General features: G+C 34.4%; 1 protein-coding gene across 1 annotated transcript in view; it reads right to left on the reverse strand.

Annotated features, from left to right (window-relative positions):
* The window catches only part of CPLANE1 (ciliogenesis and planar polarity effector 1), a 91,817-nt gene that overhangs the window by 32,854 nt on the left and 34,780 nt on the right, over positions 1-24,183 (reverse strand). The window contains 18 exon segments of the mRNA XM_015595319.2: positions 2,309-2,363; positions 3,754-3,886; positions 4,950-5,113; positions 6,232-6,999; positions 7,186-7,482; positions 9,808-10,000; positions 11,486-11,563; positions 12,856-12,932; positions 13,657-13,739; positions 14,259-14,425; positions 15,010-15,158; positions 17,896-18,300; positions 18,303-18,831; positions 20,184-20,484; positions 21,655-21,763; positions 21,883-22,041; positions 22,198-22,307; positions 22,947-23,085. Coding sequence (XP_015450805.1) covers positions 2,309-2,363; positions 3,754-3,886; positions 4,950-5,113; positions 6,232-6,999; positions 7,186-7,482; positions 9,808-10,000; positions 11,486-11,563; positions 12,856-12,932; positions 13,657-13,739; positions 14,259-14,425; positions 15,010-15,158; positions 17,896-18,300; positions 18,303-18,831; positions 20,184-20,484; positions 21,655-21,763; positions 21,883-22,041; positions 22,198-22,307; positions 22,947-23,085 — 3,916 coding nt within the window.

Genomic DNA, 24,183 nt, shown 5'->3' on the forward strand with positions numbered 1-24,183 from the left:
GCAGGAAGTAATCAAAATCCAAAGTCTATTATAGAAGTTGGTGTTTAAATGTGGGTTTTCCAGGGCAATCACTCAGGAGACTAAGTAGAATAAGTGTATCAATTATGGCACACTGGAGTCTAATAAAAAATATTTTTGGTCTTTGTCATTGGTTCCAGGCACGGAGTTCCTAATTTCCTTAATGATATGAGTGTCTTTCATTATTCATGGAGCCCCATTCTATCATTTCAGAGTTTATGCTAATGACGTGACTCCCTGATGGGCCCCTAGACAGCTTCAGGATGGGTGCTGGTCACAAAAGGAACCAATCACATGCTAAGAGGGTTAGAATTATCAGCCCCACCCTACCCCCACCTCTGGGGAGGAAAGAGCTACTGGAGATGGAGTTCAATCACCAATAGTCAATGATGTAATCAATCGTGCCTAAATCATGAAACTTCAGTAAAAATCTTCAAACAAGCAGGCTAAGGGGGCTTCTGAGTTGATGAGCAAGTGGATGTGCTAGGAGGGTGACACATCCCGAGAAGGTACGGGAGCTCTCTGTCCCTAACCACCACGACACCTCGCCCTATGTATCACTTCCATTTGGCTGTTCCTGAGTCATATCCTTTAGAATAAAACTATAATCATAAACAAAACACTTTCTTGAATTCTGGAGTTGTTCCAGCAAATTAGCAAACCTAGAAGGGGTAGTCATGGGAACCTAAATTTATAGCTGACCAGGTAGAAATGCAGGTGTCTGGGGACCCCATTTACAGATGGCATCTGAAGTGGGGAGTCTTTCAGAACTAAGCCTTTAGCCTATGGGGTCTGTGTTAACTATAGGTTGTTAGTGTTAGAACTGAATTTAGAAGACACCCAGTTGGTGTCAGAAAATTGGAGAATTGTTGTTTGGAATGACACAATATATACTTATTGGAGTACTATACAGTCATTAAAAATGACATTGAAGAAAAATATCTAGTGATATTGGTGGATATGTACCTTAATACTAGTATGTTAAAATGAGTAACTTATAAACAAGAAGAGGAAGTATTCTTTATATATATGAGATCCAGTAGCATAATGGGTTAGCGTGATATATGTATATTCAGAAAATAAACCCTAAAAGAATAGTAACATTGGTTATCTCTAGACAGAAGAATTATGGGAGACTAATATTCTTCTTATTCTCTATTTATATTTTCTAAATTTGTTCCGGTGAACATGGATTACCTTTACGAAGCAAAAGTTATTAAGAATGAAAAGGAAAGTAGTTTTAAGGCAAGTGAGTGGGAAAGAATACCACCAAATGGATTAGGAAGCTGAGAGATGGGAGCTAAGCAGGCCAGAGGCCTGATACATGGCAGTGGCATCTTGGTTTAGTCGTGCAGAAGCCTGAGGCAGCACAGTGGTATCAAGAAAAAGAGAGAGGACCAGGTCAAGGACTATGTGAAGGAATGGGGTAACAGGTGAGAGAAGAATCAAGGGTGACTTTCAAGGTAAAATCTTTACAAGTCAAGATAATGATATCGCGCAGGAAGATTCCAACTCAAAATTTGGACATGCTCAGTTTAAGGTGACATTTGGACATGCTCAATTTAAGGTGTAGAAAACAATGGATATTTGAGTATCATCAAAATAATTTAAGAGCTGAAGGTATGAAAGTGAACAGCCTTACATGCACAAGAGTGTGTATATGTCTATAAAAATTACTGAGGAGAAAGCCTTGGTGAATACATACATTCGGTGGTAGGAAATAAATTGACCAATTCAAGAAAGAAAATTTACTATCAATAAGCAAGTTCTCTTTTCTGAACTAATTCCTTTATTTAAATGTGCATGTATTTTCTATGATGAATTTGACCCTCATAGGCATATTCTTCCACTGTTTCTTTTTTAGGCCTTATATATCAGTATCTTATTTGAGGTTCTAAGTAACTGCATTGCTCCACTATAGGGGTCAGCAATCTTTTTCTGTAAAGGGCCAGATAGTAAACATTTTAGGTTTTGTGAACCATGTGGTCCCTTTTTGCAATAACCGAATGCTGCTGTAGTGTGAAAACTGTCATAGACAATGCCTAAATAAATGGGCCTGGTTGTTTCAATAAAACTTGATTTAAAAAAACAAGCACGGTCTGGATTTGACCCATGGGCCATAGTTTGTCAAGGAGTGCTCTACTGGATAACACATCAAAACACATACACACACACCCTATCTTGTCAAAGATAACATGAGAATTAGTCTCATTTTTATATATATATTTCTAGATATCTAGAAGACTTTAACTCTGAACTTAGACATTACATTAATCATGCATATACATACCAAAAGGAATTTCAAAATCATCCAAAGGCTGGGAACCATGATGTTCATGTTGTTCCTAAATGAATCCCCGAATGATAAATTACTGATTAACTCAAGACATTTATTAATTTGAAAAGAATATATAATAGCTATGAGAATTGTTACTTCATAGGTATAGGTTCAAATCCTATAATTCTAGAAATATTTATTTATTATATCAAAGTAGCTTTACAAGGAAATTCAAAAATTCACAAGTCAATGAACAATAAAAAAGAGCATTACCAACTTAATGCAATTACTAAATTATGATGTGCAAATCTCTCTTGCAGAGTAGCTTTAACATAGAATAGTATTCCCATCCTATCAGTTATTCAGACTCAACATTTTTACTAGATGCCTCCAGACATGCTTTTGAGGATTTAATGAAAAAGTGTGCCTTTTACAAATCCATGTAAACAAAACTGTTTCTGCTTGTTTAATCTGCTGTTGCAAAAACTGGTAAATAGTGTTACCAAATTTACAAGGAATATTTAAAAAGATCTGATTAAAAATATAAGCTATACATTATTCACAGTGGCCAGGACATGGAAGCAACCGAGTGTCCTTTGCAAGATGACTGGCTAAAGAAGCTTTGGTATATATATACACAATGGAATATTACTCAGCCATAAGAAGAGATGAAATACTGCTTTTTGCAACAACATGGATAAACCTCAAGATAATCATGCTAAGCGAAATAAGCCAGACAGAAAACATTGAAAACCACATGATATCACTTATATGTGAGATATAAGCCTAAAAGCAACAAATGAACAAGACAGAGACTCATGGACATGGACAATAGACTTGTAGTTACCAGAGAGTAGTGGGGGAGGTAGGAGGCAGATAGGGTAAAAAGGGTCAAATATGTGGTGACAGAAAGAAATCTAATTACGGGTGGTGAACACTCAATGCAATGTATATATATGCCTTACTGCTAAATTGTACACCTGAAACTTACTGGATTTCATTAACTAATGTCACCATAATTTTAAAAAAAAAATTAAATTAAAAAATATTTAATTGAAAAAATAAAATAAAATATAGGCTATATGATAAACCTGTATGTTAGAAATCTCAGAGGTGCATAAAAAAGATAGGTGAAACTGTAATAGGAGAAACCCAGATAACATATAATGTGCATTAAAATGTCGCAGAAGAAAAGCAGAGTAATTTCAAATATAAAAGTCACGTAGGCAGATGCTCCATGGTTTTTGATTTATCATCAAGTTGCTTTCCAAATTCACGACTGTATGTCTACTGTTCCACAGAGGAACACAGCAGGGATTTATGTACTTAATGATGTAAAAATTCTCCTGGTAACAGTCAGAAGCTTTCCGCAATCAGAAGACTACATAAATCACAAAGACATTCTAAACTCTGTGTACATGTACACCAGGGAAGAATGTATAGTAGTTTCTATATACCTTGGGTTTCACAAGTATCTCTGAATCATCATCATTAATGATGGAATCCTCTGGCTGGAAAGTCACACTTGGTTTTCGCTTTAGTTTCTCTGATCTTTCCTCTTGTAGCTCTTTCTCAGCTCGTCGTCTTTGCCTGTTAAAAACAACAGTGTAAAATATATTTTTACTATTTTAGTAACATCAGTCTTTTATTTGTATCATGCTATATAGGGAGATAGTTATGAAAATTGTCAAATTATTTTCAATGGCATTTAATTAAATTAGCAAGATATTCTGCTAGAATACAAGCAAATATAACCGAAAGTCAGGGACGCATGAAAATTATTTCTAGTTCCTCTATTACTGAACTGACTTTTCTGTGTAAATCACTAGAATCTCAGGTCAGAGTTATACCTTTTAGGTAATTTTCAAACTTTTTTCTGCAGATTCTAAGCTGGCCCCACCTACCGAATACTGCCATTCACTTATTTAAAGAAGTTAAGCACACTTAGTCACCTCGGCAAAATCCCAGCAAGGAGAAAAGAGAGCACCAAAAGTTAAAGCGAAGACTTACTTTTAAGAGGGAATATTTGTTAAAAGTGAAAGGAAGGAAACATTTCTAGGAAGAAAGTACTGGTAGTAGAATGTAGGGCCTGATAAATGTAAAATTTTTAGAGGATTTTTTAGAGTCAGTATTAATTTACTAGTCAATACATGTATTGAACATCCATTATGAGTAAAACACTTTAAATACTCTTTATCAGAAGTCACAGCCTTTCTGTGTAAGAGTCTAGAGTATGTGGTAAGATGAGTAACAAGAAATATTGTTGTATTGCACGAGATACCAAATATTTGTGTTGCAAAAGATGACTGCTTACCCTACTACAGAAAAATGTGAAAGAATCCTCTAGCCTATGAATGACAGGAGAGAATTTCTTTCAATTTTTTTTATGAGTTTACTTTAGCCAATTTGATGACTTGCTAAGAAGTAAGCTCTTAAATGCTCCCAAGAATTTAATAAAATTGAAAAATATAGTATTTGTCTCTCAAATATAGGAATTTTCCTTATCACAAGATGTGTTCAAATGCATGACACAAGGCGACTGAATATGCAACTGTGTATAGGATAGGAGGTTGAACCAGAGAACTTCCATCTTTATAACTGATAAACTTGGAGGTATATGATATTCTCAAATAAAATTTCACTTAAAACTTGCCTTTTTTTACTGTCCTTTCCTTGTCTCACTTTAGATGGTTCTATTTTGACCTTTAGAAGCTGATGGTGCTCTGAATCACCTTGCTCAAATAAATGTGTTAGTTTCTGTTGGCTTTGTTTAAATGCAAGCAGGTTTTCAAGTGGAATAAGCTGTGGGGTTTTGTACTATAAGAAAAAAAACAAAGCATATTAATTTAAAGTTACAAACTTCATTTATACAATATGTAAAAAACATTTGTTTAAGCTAAAATATGAAAGAGACAAAACATGTCAAAGGTAACAAATTGATCTGGACTGGTAAAATGAGTATCCAAATCTTAAATGATTTTAGAGTGCTGAAAATTTCAATTGGGTCTTCCTATTTTAGAAATGAAGTTGGAAGTCTGCATCTTAATTTCTTTTCCATATTAAAATCTTAAGTGAAATTACATAATATCTAACATTTAAAGTTCTTTGAAACAGGGAGGATGCAGAAGGGTGGAGGTTATAGACGGAGCATACTAGCAGTATGTTGATAACCACTGACGCTGCATGATGCTAATGGGGGTTTGTGATACTCTTCTAATAAAAAAATTTCTTTAAATCCTTCTTAAAGAGTGTACTTTTCCAAAGCGTTAACCTTTTTTTCCCTGTTCATTATATATTCAGAAGGAAAGAGGCATGGTAAGTATTTCTTCTAGGGAAATAACCATTTTTCCCCATTACTATCTTCAAATCTTAAAAAATGCACCACCAGAGAATGAATAACTCAATTTCCTTCCTATGATGGTACACTACTGACTTAGAAAATTAAAGCCTAAACAATTTGAATTTCATAAATCAAAGGTTAACACTTTGAAAAGGAGTTGGTGGGTTTATTAAGATTCAATCTTTGTGTTTTAAATATATAATTTGTTTTTTAAATATGCATAACTTCTTATAGACCTGAGTCCATCTGACAACTTTAACCTGTAAAAGATTCCAGGCAATTGTATCACCATTTCTAGGCACCTCACACACACACACCACCACCCCCCCCGACAGTACTGGTCATTTTATTTTACTACTTATTTCTTCTCTAAGTAGAAGAAATGTGTGTGAAAGAGCAGAAAATTCTGGTATTGATGCCCAAGAAGGACCTAAAGCCTTTAAAATACTGATTATTTTAAACCAGATTTTTATATGTTCAATAACAGAAGAATTACTTTTACAAAAGAAATGTATAAGAGCTTATCATTGAATGTATAGTATTTATAGTATGAAAAACACAGAACTGTGCTTTTGCATCCTGTAAAAAACATTACCATATTTTCCTGAGACAGATATGAATGAAGTAATAATAGCTTTGGGTATTTTCTTTCTTCTGCTACAGTACTGATAGGTATTGAGGGAACCGTAACTGATGCTCTTGAGACAGAAGAAAATACATTTGGAGGTTGAAGTTGCAGGTGCAATAACGGAAGTCCAAAGGAATTCTGAGGAGATATCTCAAGGGGTCCTGGCTTAACATTAAACAGTTTTTCAGGTTTCACAAATATTGAAGAATCCTGTTGAGGTGTCAAGTCTTCTTGTCCCATATACTGATCCGAGTTTATATGCTTAGGAATTTCCGTATTTACAGTTTTTTCCCATTTCTTCTGCTCGACTGCCTTTTTTATGGCTTCAGTATCATACTGGCTCAAATTCAAATGGGACGCTGAAGTAGTGTGCATTCCTCTCTGTGGCAGAGGAGAATGCAAGGAATCAGATGATCCCCATGCCTCCCTTGGCTGTGGTGGAGGCCTGAAGGGAACCTGTGGAACTCTTTCTGTATGGAAGGAAAGAGGCTTAAATTCATGCTTAGGCTGAAACTGAAGCAAAGGAAAACCATCACCAGGTCTGAAAGCTTTTGCAGCTGGGATAAGTCTAGGTGTCTTCGGAATGGCAGAAGATAAAGACAAGAGGTAGAGGTGAGTATTTCCAGCAGGAGCTGAAGATAACGAAGTGGTTGGTAAGCTTTGAGATGCTGGAGGTAATCCTCCATTTTGAGGCTGGCCTGCTAATTGACAAGGAACACTCCCATGTGGAACATTCTGGAAAAGAAAAAAAGCTACTAGGTAAGCTCAGGATATATTACAAACTCCTTATTTTGTAAATGATGTTCAATATGTTTGGGGGGGGTAGAATATAGTAACTGCCAAAAATATTATTTACTCAAATAACAAAATCAACAGTTGAACTACTAGGACAACTTTATGGTATTTTTAAATGCAAGTTACCTGTGACTTTCCATTACTATTTTGATCAGACTGCACGATTCCTTTGGGGCAGTGTGGGCCGTTCGTGCCAGGCTCTCTCATGTGCTCTCCTCCCAAGGACTGAGGTCTAATGGAAAATCTTTCCTTCACATTTCTTCTGGCGTCTTCAACATCACTACTCCCTCTTGCAGGGTTTGATACCTGGCTTCCCGCCAAATGCATAGTCTGAGACTGCTGTAGAAGCTGATGTATATCTGGGAGATTAGCAAAGGATGATCCTACTATTTGCATTAGGCTCATGAAGTTGATCTGTTGCAGCTATAATAAAATAAAAATTAAAGGAACATCTTAAAATATAATGAAAAAAATCTAAGAAATCAACAACAATGTGAGTATTCCACAATAGTCATACCTTTATCTTAATATCTGTGTGACCCATGAATGCTGAACAGAAAGCATAGCTGGGAGAGATTTTTTTAAAAAGGGGAAAAAAGAATAGCTTCCTGTGTTCAAGGAGTTGTCAGCTGGGAATATAAACTCATAAATGAGATTTAGGACCAATTGTGAAGCAGTTTACATAAACAACCCAGGGATCATAAAGGAGTGATATGATGGAGTGGGGTGAGGGTAATTAAAGAATTCCTAAAATGGGTGTGTCATGAACAGATTTTCAGGAAAGAAAACAGAAGAGATTAGCAAACGGGTAAAGAATGAGGAATTCCCATGGAAGGGCTAACTAGGTGAAAGGCAAAAGCATGCATAAGTGGTTGACCACTTGTGCTGCACATTAAAACCACCTGAGCAGCATTTTAAAAAAATCCCGATGGCCGAATCACACCCCATGCCAATAAAATCAGAATGTCGGGATGGGAGCCAGGATTATTATTTTTTAAGATAACCATGTGATTTCAATGTGCAAAAAAGCTTGGGAACCACTAGCATATGCACTGGTTTAGACGGAACAGGAAATTTACAGCAGCTATAATGAGAAGATATGCAGTGCAGCAGTCTTCAAACTTTAGCATACATCACAATTACCTGGAGGATTTCAAGAACTCTGCTGAGCCCCATTCCCAGAGCTGCTGATTTCAATAGGCCTGGGATGGGGGCTTGATAATCTGCATTTCTAACATCTAAGTGATGCTAATGTTACTGGTCCAGGGACCACACTGAGAACCAATGATTTTGTGAAATGCAATGGGGAAAAAAGGGAAGGTAAAAGCTGGGTGGGGAGTCTTTCAAGACAATAGAATAATTTGCTTTTGGTAAAACAAACCAATAAGGAAACATTGAAGGTTAAAAATACATAGGTACCCTTCAATTTTATATACACACACACACACAGACACATTATATATATATAATATATTTTATATATGTAAAATATATATAAAATATATAAAATATAAAATATATATATAAACACATCCTTATTACAAAAGAAAATATAGAAAAGCATAAAAAGAAAGTAAAAATCATTCATAATCTTATCCCCAGAGATAACTAGTACTGGTACTTCTCATGTATTTCCTTTCACTATTTGTATTTTTAAAACAATATTGTTAACATAGAGTATACAAATTTATACCTGAAATTTAAAAAAGGAAAATAGAGTATTAAAACAATATCTGAAAAAGAATGTCATAGAAAATACATATATAAGATAATGGAAGTATGAAGTTCTGAGACTCTAAGGTTGGCTACAGCTATAGAAATAAAAAGTGGCTATACTGACAGTGCGGGCAAAACAAGCAAGAGGGCATAGACGAACACTGGATGTGGGTAGTCAAAGAAGGCAAGGGTGACTATGACAGTGATTCTTAATCTTTTGTGTGCATCAGGATTATTTGGAGAATTTGTTAAATATGCAGAGTAGTGACCAGCAAAGTCCCTAGGTAATCCAAAAACAAATTTGAGAAATGCTTCTAAAACTTTAAGCTGGTAAAACAGATAGTGTTATTAAATGGAAAAGGAAAAGAAGGGACCAGGGAGAATAAGAATAATGTCAGTTTCAGTAAGTTTCATGGGACAGTGGGACATACTGGAGAAGTATTCTCATCAGGGCTTGTTAAGTTCAAAGAAATCAAGTATCACCAATATAAAAATAGTATATCACATCACATAAAAGGATATGGAAGTGAATGTAGAACACATGAGTAGAGGATTAGATCTGAGGGAAATTAATGTTTAAGGAATGAAACAGAAAAGGAAAATAATTTAAAACTGTTGGTAGAAAAAAGGATAACGAGGTGAAAATAAGATGATGGAAGTTAAAGTGAACATTACTTTAAAATGCAGCTGACAATTTCAAACCGAAACAAAATTTGGTTTGAGGATAAGAAATATGTGACAGGCTGTGTTAGAAAATAACATTTGGATACCTTTGAACAGGAGTCCACTGGTCTGCTTGGATTATCCCCCACTTCACTTTTGTGTGCAGCTCTGCATCTCAAAGTAGTCACTGTGAAAAGTGGGTAGCTCAGCCTAAAGTTAGCCCTAGAGTTAGGAACTTCTGAATAAGAGTGCCCGAAGAAGCCTTGCGATTTAATTTTAACTTGTCTGTTTCTAGAAGTCTGTTCATATTTTCAAACCTTACATATATTTCATGTGTAGATTTACTTATTTATATGGAGATATGCTTACCTGAACTAATTTAAACATTTCATCTTCGAGCATCTGCCTAACAGAATCAGAAGAATCCGGTAATCGAACCCTGGGTTCAGTTCTCTGGGTCTGCTGGGGTGCTGGCGGAGGTGTCTGTGAAGCAACATCGACTCCATTTGACACCAAAGGTGGAACTGAGGAAGATTTATCTTTAAATGCAGAGATCTGTGCACTACATGTGGAAGCATATAAATACAAATTACACATAAAAAAAAAAAATTAGATGTCTATAACCAGAATATTCTGATCCTACTTTTTCTTCTACTTTAAAGGCTTTCTGGAAGTTTTCAGAAAATGTAAACCCAAAGCCTATCTTTCTGTACCCCTTGGCCATTAGATCCATTTGTCATCAGCAGTTATTCATCTGAATGCCTTCATTAAGGGACATGTACTGTCTAGTCAGCCACGGTGCCCTCCCTATGGTGTTACAACCCAGACAGTACACACATGTATTTTATTTGCCTGGTCCCTGCAGGCATTTGAGTTTGAGACCTGTGCAATAATTCTGATTAGCTGTACAGACTATGTAATTTGGCTTAAGAATATTTTTTTTGGCCAAATTTAATAACCCAGAATGGAATTAAGAAAACCAGGGAACGTATGGGTTAAAAAAATGTTTAATTCTGAAATAAGTACAGCAGACTTCTGCTGATCATCATTTAAAGTGAAACAACAGTGTTGTGAACATTTCATTTCCAAACAAATCACACAGTTCATACTTATAATTAAATCCTAACCAAAAAAAAACTTATTTAAAAATAAAAGTTACAAGTCAAAGTAAGTATTTTTTTAATAAAATGATTGTTTTGGGATGATTCCTTAAACATAGCAAGTATTCAATGTTTTCTAAGCAAATCCATTTCATACACTAAGTAAGGAACTAGTCATTATATCCAAATAAAATGACCACTGTCTCTAAAAAGAAAAGCACATATTGAATTGCATTTAGATTTATTTGGGCTTACACAAATCCCCTTTCAGCAGTATTTGCCTATTATCAAGTATCTAATATACTCTGTAATAAGACTTTATTTGGCAAATCCATGAAAAACAGGTATTAGAACTGACTTGCCCATTTTAAGACAAATTTACTGGCCTTTGCTTGCAACAAGTGGCAAAAAGATAAATTCTAATTATGGAGAATTTTTCTAAAGTAAAGCTGTGCTATATTATCTTATTTCAGCAAGATTTCTACACAATAAACACACTGTTCAAGCTCTGTAAAAAAATTCAAAAGATAGAAGTGGATGAACCTGTATTCTAATTAAATTAAACTAAAAAAATTAAAATCATTTTATATGCTATTAGAAACCTGTTAGAGGCTGAAAATGAGCAACTACATCTTTTCATAATATACCCACTGTTCTTAAATAGTTCCTGTATGTCTTTAAAACAACTGTTAGAAGAAAATCTTTTCATTAAAGGTGTCAGAAATGTGCACCTATTTTACTTTTTTAAAAAATTTACATTTTTTTAAATTAAAGGAATGATTTAAAATTTTTTAATTTTGCTTTTTAAGGCTTCATGTTGCTTTCCCTTTATTCTCCTAGTTTTTGGTGAAAATGTTTAGTGATTATTTCAAAAATTTCGCTTCATTCTCTTATCTATTTGTAAAACATGATTATATTAAAATGACACAGTACGCAAAAATTCTTACCTAGAAACTTCTGAACTTGTATCCACACAAAATGAATGGGGAAGGGCATGTTCAGGATTTGAAAAGTCTTCAATCATACTATAATTAAAGATTAATAAATAATTGATTAGGAAGCAAGATATTCTTCACATTACCTAAGGTACAACTGATCAAACCCTCAGCCATCTACACGTCTAAAAGTCCTCTAATCCTCTGTAATGCTTAGCTCATAATTACAATCTGTTTACGTCTGTCTCCATAGCAATTCACAACAGATTCAAACAAAAGCAAAGAATATGTCTGGATAGCTTAACATATGACTTGAATACTGCTGAGAGTTTGGCAACAGAGACAGAATCTAAAATGAGGGGACAAATGAGGTTAGCTGGGACATCAAATTTCACCTATGGAAGAGACAGGCACTTTGCCTAGGAACACTACAGAGCCCATTATCACATTTTAAACTATAAGGACTGGTTTTTTTTTTATTAATAGAAATGTCTATATTACTTGTAAAGGCACATTAAATATATTCTTTTTGTTAATTACCCACAGAAATGAACAAATTTGAATATTCAGAAGAGAAAGAAAATTGAATTGTTACCTCTCTTATGCAAGGTAATTCTAAAATTCTAAAACTTCACAAATTCTGAAAATTAAGAAATTGTCCCTAAGCTGCAACAAATGAAAACTGCCTTCAGCTCTCCTTGAAGCAACAATAAGCTAGCCAGCAGAGTGTGGGCACATCAGAGCCTTAAACAGTGTGTGTAATTATACCACAGCAGTGAAAGATTATACATACATATTATGATCCATAATGGTTCTTCATTTGATCCAATAAAAATGGAATCAGTATGAAAGGCTGCTTCCCTAATTAGCAGCTGAATAAACTGTGATCTATTTACAACTATATTTTACTTTGATAGGCTGACAGTCATGGCTGAACAAAAGATATTTTAGATATCATTATTTATTTTACTCTACCGAGAAGCATAACATTTACTAAAATTCATTGCTCTAAGTTGAAGTTACAATTTCACTAGAAATATAATACCTCCATAAAATATATATTGTAAATTATAAGAAAAACCTCTTTATCAAGTGAATCCTAGATGAGCCTTGAGAGCCTTAAGCTTTGTTCACGGAAGTAAACAAAGCAGTTACAACCACTTCCATATTTTTTTGCAGAAGCATAACATTTACTAAAAATCATTGCTCTAAGTTGAAGTTACAATTTCACTAGAAATATAATACCTCCATAAAATATATATTGTAAATTATAAGAAAAACCTCTTTATCAAGTGAATCCTAGATGAGCCTTGAGAGCCTTAAGCTTTGTTCACGGAAGTAAACAAAGCAGTTACAACCACTTCCATATTTTTTCCCCTTACCCTTTCTGTCCAGTTGATTTTTGCTCCATGTATGTCTCCAATGATTCCCTTGGACACTGAACTCCTTCTGTGGAATGCTGTTAAAATTAATAGTAGCCAAAAAGAAAAGAGGTGAAACAAATAGGTATCACCATCCTAGGTATCTTGAGTTTCACATCAGCCGCTTGCCCAGAGTAACAACAGTTTAAAAGCAAGTGAGAAACCAAATATTAAAATGTTCTACCAGTCCTGCCCTGACCATATCCTGATACTGTATGCATTGCCTTTGGCCTATCACCCTGAGCCACTGAGCATATTAAAGTACAAAGACAAATGATGTCACTAGAAATCCTTTATAAAGTATTTACAAATACTTTTACATACAACTATCACTACATGATAGGCAAGTGCACTGTGAGAAAAACTATAAAATCAGGAAAAACTAATCCTTTTTAAAGGAATTGTTTCAGTAATTTGAAATGTCTGTGTTCCATCTGGAAATCCAGTGTATGGCATTTTAAGAAAAATACAGTGTATACATGTGTAAAAACTACATACTACAGTTGAATTATATATTTTGAATAAAGAATACTTTCATTACTCTTGGTTAACTTTCTACAGCAGTTTATGAAATAAAAATTGCACTGCCTGAAATTAAAAGACATCTTACTAATCATATATGTTCAGTGAAAGAAAAATGCTGCATGGCATGGCTATACTCTATAATCTACAGTGTACTTTTAAGAGAAATAACCTTGGTTGCATGTATTAAATAAAAACAGGTGTAATTTAAATAATTTTATCCACTATTTATTGACTTACTTCTTCTGAAGGCTGTGGTAAAGTCTGCATGTCAATGGCAATACTGAGACTTTTGAGACTTTCAACAGGTTCTTTGGCATCTTCTATAGGGAAACAAGGAGGAAAGGAAAACTGACTGTTTGAAAAATGACCAATTACTTTTTAGAAGGTTTAGGAATATTACAGGAAACAAATATAATGGCAGAAATATTTTCTATCCTCCTTAAAGAAAGTTTTTAGAACACCTGGAGACAATCCCTCTTCATCAAGTAAATCTGAAATGAGCCTTAAGAGGCTTCATATCAGTGCATATAAAGCTTCATAAAGCTTCAAGAGTTTCTATTTTAAGGAAGACTGCCAAGGAAAGTTCATAGAATTGGTTCATAGAAAAGAAGAGGCCCATAACAATTGTATAAGCAAGGCAAAAGGCCTGATAATTTATATTTAGATTATGAGTTAATATGTTCAATATTTGATAAATATTACCTTCTCTTGTAATTTTTGGTTTCAGGCTATTATAAACATACTAATTTAGATATAAGACTAAGCAAGTTATCACAGGTAATCATTCGCCAATTCCAAATTAATAAAGTCAAACAAAAAAATTAGCCAAATGAACTGACCTTCATAGACTGAAAGGTATGTATTCACTTCCTCCTGTGTAAATGTTTCTACTTCTAAAAGATCCTCATCAATACCTATACGTTCTTTTTCAGTATCACCAGTGACAGAAATAATTTCATCATTGGTTTCTTTTATTTCAGGATTTTCGGCTTCAGTTGGCATTCTACTGACAAAAACGAAGCAGCTAAAATTATAACTCATTCTTGGAAACAAAGAGCTTGCTTTCAATTGATTTAGTTTATTGAAAAAGAACAAACTTGTTTTTCATATTTATAAAGTCTTGTTTTTAAACATGTCTGGTCCATAGTAGAAGCTCAATGAAAGGTTTTTATTTACTCAAAAGATTAGAATAACTTCGATTTATCTAAATCTGCCATTCTCACAAAGGAATCTTCCTGCTATAAAGGCTTCGGCCTTGATATTTAAAGATAAAAACTCATAGCATTGCTTCATATGTAAAAATGGATGAAATGATTAGTTCAACTTCCTGTGACATAAGAAATTAATTAATATAATAAAGGAATCTCTCAGGGTGAATTAGTTCCTCTCTTAGAAGATGTAAGCTAGAGTAACATGAAAGAAACAATTTGCAATGAATTGCTGAAGCACTTCAGAAAGTGCTCACTTCCTGATTCTCTAGTTCAAAGAAATGCTTACTCCTTTAACTTTCAAGGGTTAAATTCTTCCCTTTAAGCCCAAACACCAAACAAAGTATCACCAACTGAAAACAGGCTGTCATCAGCAACTTACATCAAGATACTTTGACAATATTCATTTTGATCATTTCTTTCCTCAGGCCCGCCTTGAGTGGAAACTGCAACAGAACAGCCAACATCTGTTTTGCAATCACTCTCAACACTGGGTCCACTCTGAGACTCAGTGTAATGATTCTCCTGCACCTAAAACAAGCCATTTGTATTATTTAGATTTCACTACTGAATCTCATTCTTTCGTTATGTTTTCATATTGTTAACACTTTCTACAGAACTTCTCTTGGTTAAGTTTCTTGTTCATTTATCAAGTGTACAGTGCACATCAACTCAATATTTGATGCTGAAGCAATGACCAAGTCTTTATTCTACCTGGAAATAATGAACCTGACCACCTAAAGAGTACTCAAAAGAAATCAGCCTTGCAAATTTGTAAGGTATATCACCAATGTTTTAGGTCACAAAACAATAGCAATAAAAACGCAAAGTTGCCTTCATTTAATTCTCTTTGCTATTATAAAAACATTAGTAATTATTTCAAAATGACACAGTGGGCAAAAATATATGCAGCTAAAAATACAACATATCTCTTTTGTTTCTTACTTAGAAACTTAGGTATGTACCACCTAGAATCACAAATTTCAATGACAAGAAATATCAGAGTATCTTATAAATTACCTTAAGATAACAGAAACTGACCTCAAAAAAAAAAAAAACTCCTGCAAAAATTCATTAAAAATAAAACAAAACACATGTACACACTCATTCATACCCCTCATCCGAGAATAAACGATTTTAGAATGAAGGTGCTTTAAAATAGAACGAATGCAGAATTAGAAAATGGAGGGGGGTCAACTAACATGATGACATAGGAGGCTCCGAAACTCCCCTCCTCCCACAAACACACTATATGTACAACTACACATGGAACAATTATTGCAGAATGAAATCCAGAAACTGACTTCTATACATCAAGTGAATGAGAAAATACTCACACTGAAACATGTTGGAAAGGCTGAGACACACCATGTAAACCCATTCCTAGCAAAGTGCCCTTTTAGGAGAGAACTCCCAAGTCCCAGCTTCCCACTAGGAGCAAAAGATTTGGAACCCACATTTAGTGCCCTAACTTTGAAGACTTCCACTTGAGGGGCAGGACTCCAAAACACCTATCCATAAAAGACAGTAAGTCTTGCATCCACAAGACCCTCAAGACCATAGCAAACAAAGAAGCAGTTTTAACAGGTGCCTGAGCACTCTGGCCTTTATCTTCACAAGGCTCAGCACAGAGAGGCAGGTAAAAACACCCACCTCCCAGTCTTCTCCTGGAAGAAGTCTACCCGTATACTTTGAAAGCTGCTGCCTGAGGGTCAGGCTTATAATTTAGTACACATCGAAGGGCTGGTCATGATCCCCAGAGACAAGGGAAGCTGATGGACACCTCCCTAGCCTTCTCCATCTAGCCCTCTCCTATTCACCAGCATCTCTCTGGAAGGAACTTGTACATACATCTGGCACCTAGCTTTTGCAGCTGCTGACTGAGGGACAGGTTCTCAGATCACTTGTCTCTGATAGCCAATGGAGCTTGCATTCATGAGTCCCACAACCACAAACAAAGAAGCAGTTGCTAATGGGTGCAAGAGCATCCTCCTGTAGCTATCTATATACCAGGGCCCAATCTTAATGGGTGCAAGAGCATCCTCCTGTAGCTATATCACTGGCCCAATATACCAGTGAGCAGGCGAAGACACCCATCTCCCAGTTCCTTCCCCAAAGAGCCTTAACTACATACTTTGCCACATGCTGCCTGAGGATCTGGCTTCTCATCAGCCTTTATGTAGAGAATAAATGTGATCCACCCTGATGGGATACTGAGGGGGCTAGGCATACCCTCAACTACTTGAAGCCACTAAGAATAAAGGAGGAGGCTTAGACAATCACAAAGTTTTCAGAGACGACCAATAGCTCAAACCAGGTTAAAGTGACAAGATTCATCTCCTACACAAGACCACTCTGTCTAGACTGGGAGATGTGGCTGTTTAATTGAATGTGCAGAAATCGACATACAGAGTCAAGGAAAATGAAGAAACAAAGGGAAATTTTCTAAACAAATGAGCAAGATAAATCACTAGAAACAGATCCTATAATAGCACTTAAAAAAATTTTTAACACACATGAAATACTCATAACCTCACAGCCTCTATGAAAGCAATTTTACCCTAATTAATTACTTTTAAGAATTAAAGGAAACACTTGAGGAAAAGAATTATATGATATAGATTATAATTAACTTAGTTTCTTAGTGATTCTTTAACTCATTTCCCATTTAAGAAAAAAAGTGCAGCTCGCTGCCAGCGTTAATTTAATTTTACATAAACTTGCTTCTTGAGGCAAAATGAAATCCGGATTTCAATGTGAAAATATAAAAACTGTTCTTGGAGTTATTTCTGAATAGAATTTCTCTTTAATTCTAATGTAAAAGAAATGTATATGTAAACTGGATTCATCAAATGAATCTCTGGCTAAGAACTGTTTGAGAATGATGTTAACATCACATGTAGGAATGCTATGTTTCCTAGGATTTAACATTTTCAGCGATCGAGAATTCCTATATTTTGTAAATGAAAATATCACAACTAAAAACAGAATGCTACAGATAGAATGATGTCATTTGTTTCCAAAGACTATCGATATACTAGAGCAATATAAAAATAATAATAAAAGCGAGCTATTTCATAGCAAACTTTGGGGATACGGTTAGGACTGTAACTCATTAGTTATCTCGGGGTAAACACTGCAGCCTCAAGTGCCGCGGATGAGTATTTTACGGGCAAACGGGAAATGGGTTGACCGTTGGGAAAATATAAATATAGTTTTAATCTAAAATGAAAATTTTCATTTGTATGTAATAAATTCAAGTACTTACCTTAATAATGGCAGTTTTTGCATTATATGTAGCAAAATAGGGTTGTTCCAAAAGCCACAATGATGTAAGTATGGCAGCTGTAGAGGTTTTTACACGAATGACAGGACTGTACTCACAGGATGACTCAGTGAGACTAGAATCACAGAGCAATCTTCTATCAGACCATCTTATCATCCATTCCAGCAGCCTCCTTATACTGCCAAATGTACCATCTAGTTCTAGAGGAAGATCTTCTTGAGGATTAACATCATTGCACTGAATTGCTTTGAAAATATATCTTCTAGTTTTAACAGACTTAGGAGTCCGAAAACTATGGTTCGACAATCTCTGGATTAAAGGCTTCTCTGCACTGTCATCTTGTATTCTGTAAACGGACTTTTCTTTTAAACCAAACAATCCAACTTTTCTTTTAAAACAAACAATCCAATCTTTCCTTCATTTTTATTAACTTCATTCAAAGGATTCTCTAAAAAAGGTCTGATCCTTTGATTAACCAGTACTGAAGCAGAAAGTGCCTGGCTTTCTGATTTTTCAGACTCATTAAACTCCGGAGCAAGAACAAAGCAGGAGCCAGCTCTAAATATGTTCTGGCTTTTGGTTTTACCCTGACGTCGTTTTAATGTTGTATGTACATCAAAAAGTAATGAATTAAGTTCATGTTCTCTAAGATGTCCAGAAAAACTGGTTAGAAATGGAATGCCAGGACCCTTAGAACCAAGTAGGTCCCTTTCAAGAACATAACTCAAGAAGAGATCAAGGAATTTAATATATTCATCATCATCGCGTTCAAATTCCCAAACACCTATAATAGGAAGCGCATTTTGTAATAACTTTTCATGATCTTCTTTTCTTTTAGGATTTTCTTTCTGATTACATATTTTCTTTTTATCATTGGGCTTACCAATCAATGCCAATTCCACGCGATTTGCACTGTTTCTACAGCAAAACAAAATTTGAAAAGACAAAAGTCATTTAATTACTAAAACTTAGAATTGACAATAAAAATGCTCTCCACGTTTTAAGTCACCTTTTTTTAATGCCTATCTTTTTTTTAACGCCTCTTTTTCTGATTACCTACCTTTTTTGGATTACCTTTTTTTGATAACCTATCTTTCAAATAAAGGGTTAGACTAAATGATCTTCGTGTTTACTAGAGCTGAACATTCTGAATCTAAAAAATATAACACTTTACTATCAAAAGGAAAAATTTGTGTTAAAAGAGATTAAAATGTGTTCGCAGACATTTCCCTATACAGAAACATAAATGCTTTTCAGGGGGAAAAAAAAAAAGTCCTCTACTGAATAAAAAGTCAATAACAATCACAGCTACCAGAACAATCTTAGTTTGCAGTTCCTTGTTTCCCTTTTCAGCTCCCTCTGTACAACGTGCAGCAAGCAGGGCTGCCCTTGGGATTCCTTACTATGCGAAAGTTGGGGATTTTTTAAACACTTTCACCTTAACTGCCAACTGTAATTATTTTAAAATCTGTTTCCTTTCAACATGGCCCTTAGGGCAGAACACAGATCCCTAGTTCTCTCAATAAGAGAAATAAAAGGTTCCTGTTAGGCACCTGGGCTGAAGTCACCATGTCTCTTCTTCAAATTGCACAATAAGCAGCCTCCAGGGTATTCCTATGCTAACAATGCCATTGTTTGATCAAACATGCACACCATTTATAATACTATTAGATATGTTTTAAGCAGATGTTTGAAGTAGATGGAATTATTTCACTTAAGCAAGATTATGGTTGATTACATAGTCTTTCAGTCATGGGAAGGATAAACTGCATTGAAGATACTAGAAAGAAAAAAAATCTGCTTAAATCAGAGAAATAGAAGTTTAAATGATAAGCAAGAATCTTTCAACAATTTATGGGCAAGATTCAAAGATGAATGTGCAATTTCCTTCCCTAGGAACTTAAAAACAATATAGCTAACTCAATAATCCTACACAATTTAAGTCTGAAGAGTACTGAAAGATTACTGAAAGAACTAAAAGTCCTCCCATAAACTACAGAATTTTATCTACTCATTTGATTTTATACTTTCACATGACAAAATTATTTCACTTCTCAATAGTATTTTAGATGAAATACATTTTCAAATGTACGGTCTCATTTTACATTCCAACATCCTCGTAAGTAGGGAGGGTAGCATTTATTCTCACTGTTAATAGTACAATCAGTGAGGTTGCTGGGGCAAAAATCAGCTCATCAGTTGAATGAAACATTGAAAGCATTGTTTTCCAAAGGAAGTGAATGCCTGCTATTAAGCGATCTCAACTGTACCTTTGATAGAAATGTATCCTACTTTTTTCTTCAACTGACAAAGCTTCAGAGAAGGTATCTGCTGTATCTGCATCACTATGTACCACAGAACTCCCTAGTTCTGTGAGTGTGCTCCTGCTCAGACTAGTCCCCAGGGAAAATCTGTCAAAACCTGGAACCTCGGCTGGTTTTTCTTCTTCAATTGGCTCCCATATATTCATTTCAAAAGAACCTATATTTCTCTGCACACGTTTTAGGGCTTTTACCCTCACTTTATGGACAGAATGCATGATAACAGACATCATTTCCTCAGTTTGGGGACCTAGAAAGAAAAGAATGGAAGACTTTACAGTTCATTAAACTGTTTCAATTCAAGACATAAAGGGACCCAATTCTGGTCCCTCCAGGGGACATGAAATCTAACTGACAACTAAGGCTTATTTCTACATTTTTACAGATCATGCTTGTTCAATATTCATTAAAAAGTCATGGTCCATACCATGACTTTCCACCTTTAAGGTGGAACTGCGAAAGCTAGAGAAGGTCTACTAAGGAATAATAAAAGGGACACAATCCAGACTCTTAAAAAAAAAAAAAGTATACTCTGGAAAACAAAAAATTAAGAATTTAACTATCTCAAAAATCAAAAGATAGTTATTAAAAACAAAACAAAACAAAAAAAGAAACAATAACAACTTTCTGACTTCGAGTAATGGGAAACAATTGGAAAGGAAGTTTTTCAAGGCTGCCTACAGAAAAAATCTCAAACATTATCAATACATAAACAGGACATTTTAGAGGATGTCAAAAAAGTCTTAAGAAAAATAAAAAAATCACAAATACAAGTATATTAATGCAATAATGTGCAATCATAGGACATAACTAGACTTAAATACTAGATTATAGTTCTTTAAAAGAGGGTAATTTGAATTCTTTAAAAATTTCTGTAACACTGTCAACATATTAATGCCAGTGAACTATACACTTGAAAATGGTAAATTTTATATTATGTATATTTTACCACAATAAAAAAGTTTCCACAAGGTCATCTTGAATATATAGGATAAAGTACGAAGCATAAACCATAAATGGAGAAGAGCACTAGTTTTCAATAAAATATGTACATTATGCAAAGCACTATATCCTCATTTTATATATTTTATCTTATTCAATCCTCTTTCAATACACATTCACGAAGAAGGTATTAATAGAGTCATTTTACAAATGAGGAAATGAGAATCAGAGAGACTGAGCAACCTGCCAATAGTCACACTGTTACTGACAGTGCTAAGAAAAATATGAAGCCAGCACTGTCTGGTTCCAAAGCAACAGAATTGGTGCTTCTGTAATGGGGAAATGCTTCTGCCTTCTCATACTCCTATCTCCAAGGAAAGGAGAAATGCATAAAAACATAAGCACTAGAAAATAAATGCTTTCAGGACAAAATGAAAATCTTCAGTAATTTATCAGACATCTAAGAAATGACAAATACCTTTCACAACACAGTGTCTGAGTCTCTGATGAAGAGAGTGATATTTTTCTCTTAAAGGAACCCTTATGTCTTCAGGATTAGGAAATGCTTTCACAAAAATTTCTGCTACCTTCAGAAAAAATTTGAAAATAAGTTTTATGAGCATCATCATTCTTAATTAAAATAAAATAAAAATTCTTTAAAGTCTCTCATTATGATTTAGTTTATTTTTACCTGTATTCACATTACCTTTCTGATTGGTGGCAGCTCTCCAATAAGGCTCAAAATTAGATCCTGAATAAGTTCTTCAATATTAGAAAATCGAGAGAAGGGTAGCATTCTACAAGCCCATTCCACTGCACTGAGACAGTGCTCAACCATACAAGAGTCAAACTCCACTTCAAGGTCCTAAATGGATATTGAAAAAATTAATTTCTTCTTCACTTGAGGTGGACAGACCAGAATGAGTTCAAAAGAAAATTTTGATACAAACAGTAAAATCTATCAACAATAATTTCATGAGTAATGCTTGTTCATTTTTCTTATTCTTTTGCAGGTAAATACCTTCTTTCCTTCCACATTTTCTCTTGCTTTCTGATACTGTCTGCAACTATAGGATAACTTGTCACGGATATGCAGCATCCAACACAAAGCACAAAGTTCTCTGAAGCAGCCTAAATCAGGAATACAAATATGAAAGAAGATTGTGTGCATCATGTACATTAATACTGTAGCAATTTCATCACTGCTGGTTATTTTATTCAAAATAAATGTCTACTTTGTTAATTATCAAAGAAATATATGCTCATTGCCAACATCTTATAAAAGTCAGAGTCTTTCAGAATTTTCATGCATATTATTCTAGAATACTTCGTGCATGTCAGTTGCATGAAAATATTTTTAAAGAGTAAATAACTGTTTACTAGTTTACTTGCTTTAAACTTCCCAGTATATATAGATCTTTTTCGAGCCAATACATATAGCCCTACTTAATACTATATAGTTAATTTACTTGGAAAATCACTTATAGACATTTAAGTTTAAAATTTTTCAATACTAAAAATTTTATTTCCAATATAAAACAATTTTTTATTAAAAAGAAGTACACAAAAATATATAAAATCATACTGTGCTGTTTTGCAAGCTAGCTTTTTTCTTCACTTTATGTTTCCATGGTGGTGACATACACATACTGCCTTTTCATTGCCAGTGTAGTGTTTTGTTGTACAGAAATTTTCCCAAATCAAATGAAAAATATATCATTATTAAGATTTAGGCCTAATTTCTAAGCAAGTAGTGCATTTTGGACAAACCTATTGCTTTAATGGAAACTTCATCAAGCTTGTGGTCTCCAGTTGCTCCAGGTCGAAAGAATGCTACACCTCCTTTACAGTAATTAAGTAAGGACTGAGGGAAAGGACTCAGTGAAGGAAGAGACCCTTTCATTCGAATCTGAAAGGAAATAATGACAGAATATGTTAATCAGCAGAATATGTTATTTATGGAAATTATAAAGCAATAAACAAGGCAGGTAAGATAAACCACAGAGAATGGATAACAAAGCACAGTTCCTATACCATGTAAGACGATATCTCTGAAATCAGGTATACACTTTCAGAAACTTAGCTCACAAATTTAATTCAAGAAATTCACTAGGCTCAAACTCAAAAGAGAAAAAAGGTTCTAACCAAACCACCCTCTCTTGTCACTCAGTTTTGCCTGTACAAAAAGAATTAAATGTGACTTGCCCTGACTTTCTCCAAAGGCATAAAAAACAAAATAAAGAAATTTAAGTATCTAACTCTCAACTAAAATAAAACTATATGCAGTATCTAAAAACAAATACGAAAAAAAGGTATGCATACATAGCTTTAAAAAAATGATCTATAAATGACAGTTAGAAAGTCATTTGGCAACTCTAATAAAATAAGAATTCTTGCAAAGATCATCAATAAATGCAAAATCAAATAAAAAGTTCATAGGCAACATGGCTGTGTGGGACATGATCCAACTCACCATTACTAAAAGCGAGATAAAAAGACTTGTACCATGTGATACGATGTGACAGGGAAGTATAAAACACCACTCATGATGGATTCATTTCTAAGAAAATGGGAACCTGAATCTAATCAAACCTCTCTACCTCGATGAGTACAAATTACCACCTTATAGGAAATAAAAGAGGAACAAGTTAAATGAAACTAAATGAAAATACAATCAGGCAAATCCAGAAGATGTATAGAAAAATTACCCAGTTTCTCTAACAAATAAAAACTAGAAAAAAATAGTTAAAAGAAACTAATAGAATAAGAGATGTAAAAGACATGAACCTGAGAGGAAAAGGATTAGCAGCAAACTTGTAATCTATTTTCTCCCCCTACTATTCACTTCCAAAAACCATGATCTCATTAAATCTCACTGTAAGCATGCTAATGACAGACTTGCCAAACAAATTAATAATATTTACTAGATGTAGAGAGTCTATAAATAGGTCTAGAATGTATGGATTTATGCAGTATGGCTCCCTAAAAAATGCCACACAAGCTATAT

The sequence above is a fragment of the Pteropus alecto genome, unplaced genomic scaffold (assembly GCF_000325575.1).
Source record: "Pteropus alecto unplaced genomic scaffold, ASM32557v1 scaffold338, whole genome shotgun sequence".
NCBI lineage: Eukaryota > Metazoa > Chordata > Mammalia > Chiroptera > Pteropodidae > Pteropus > Pteropus alecto.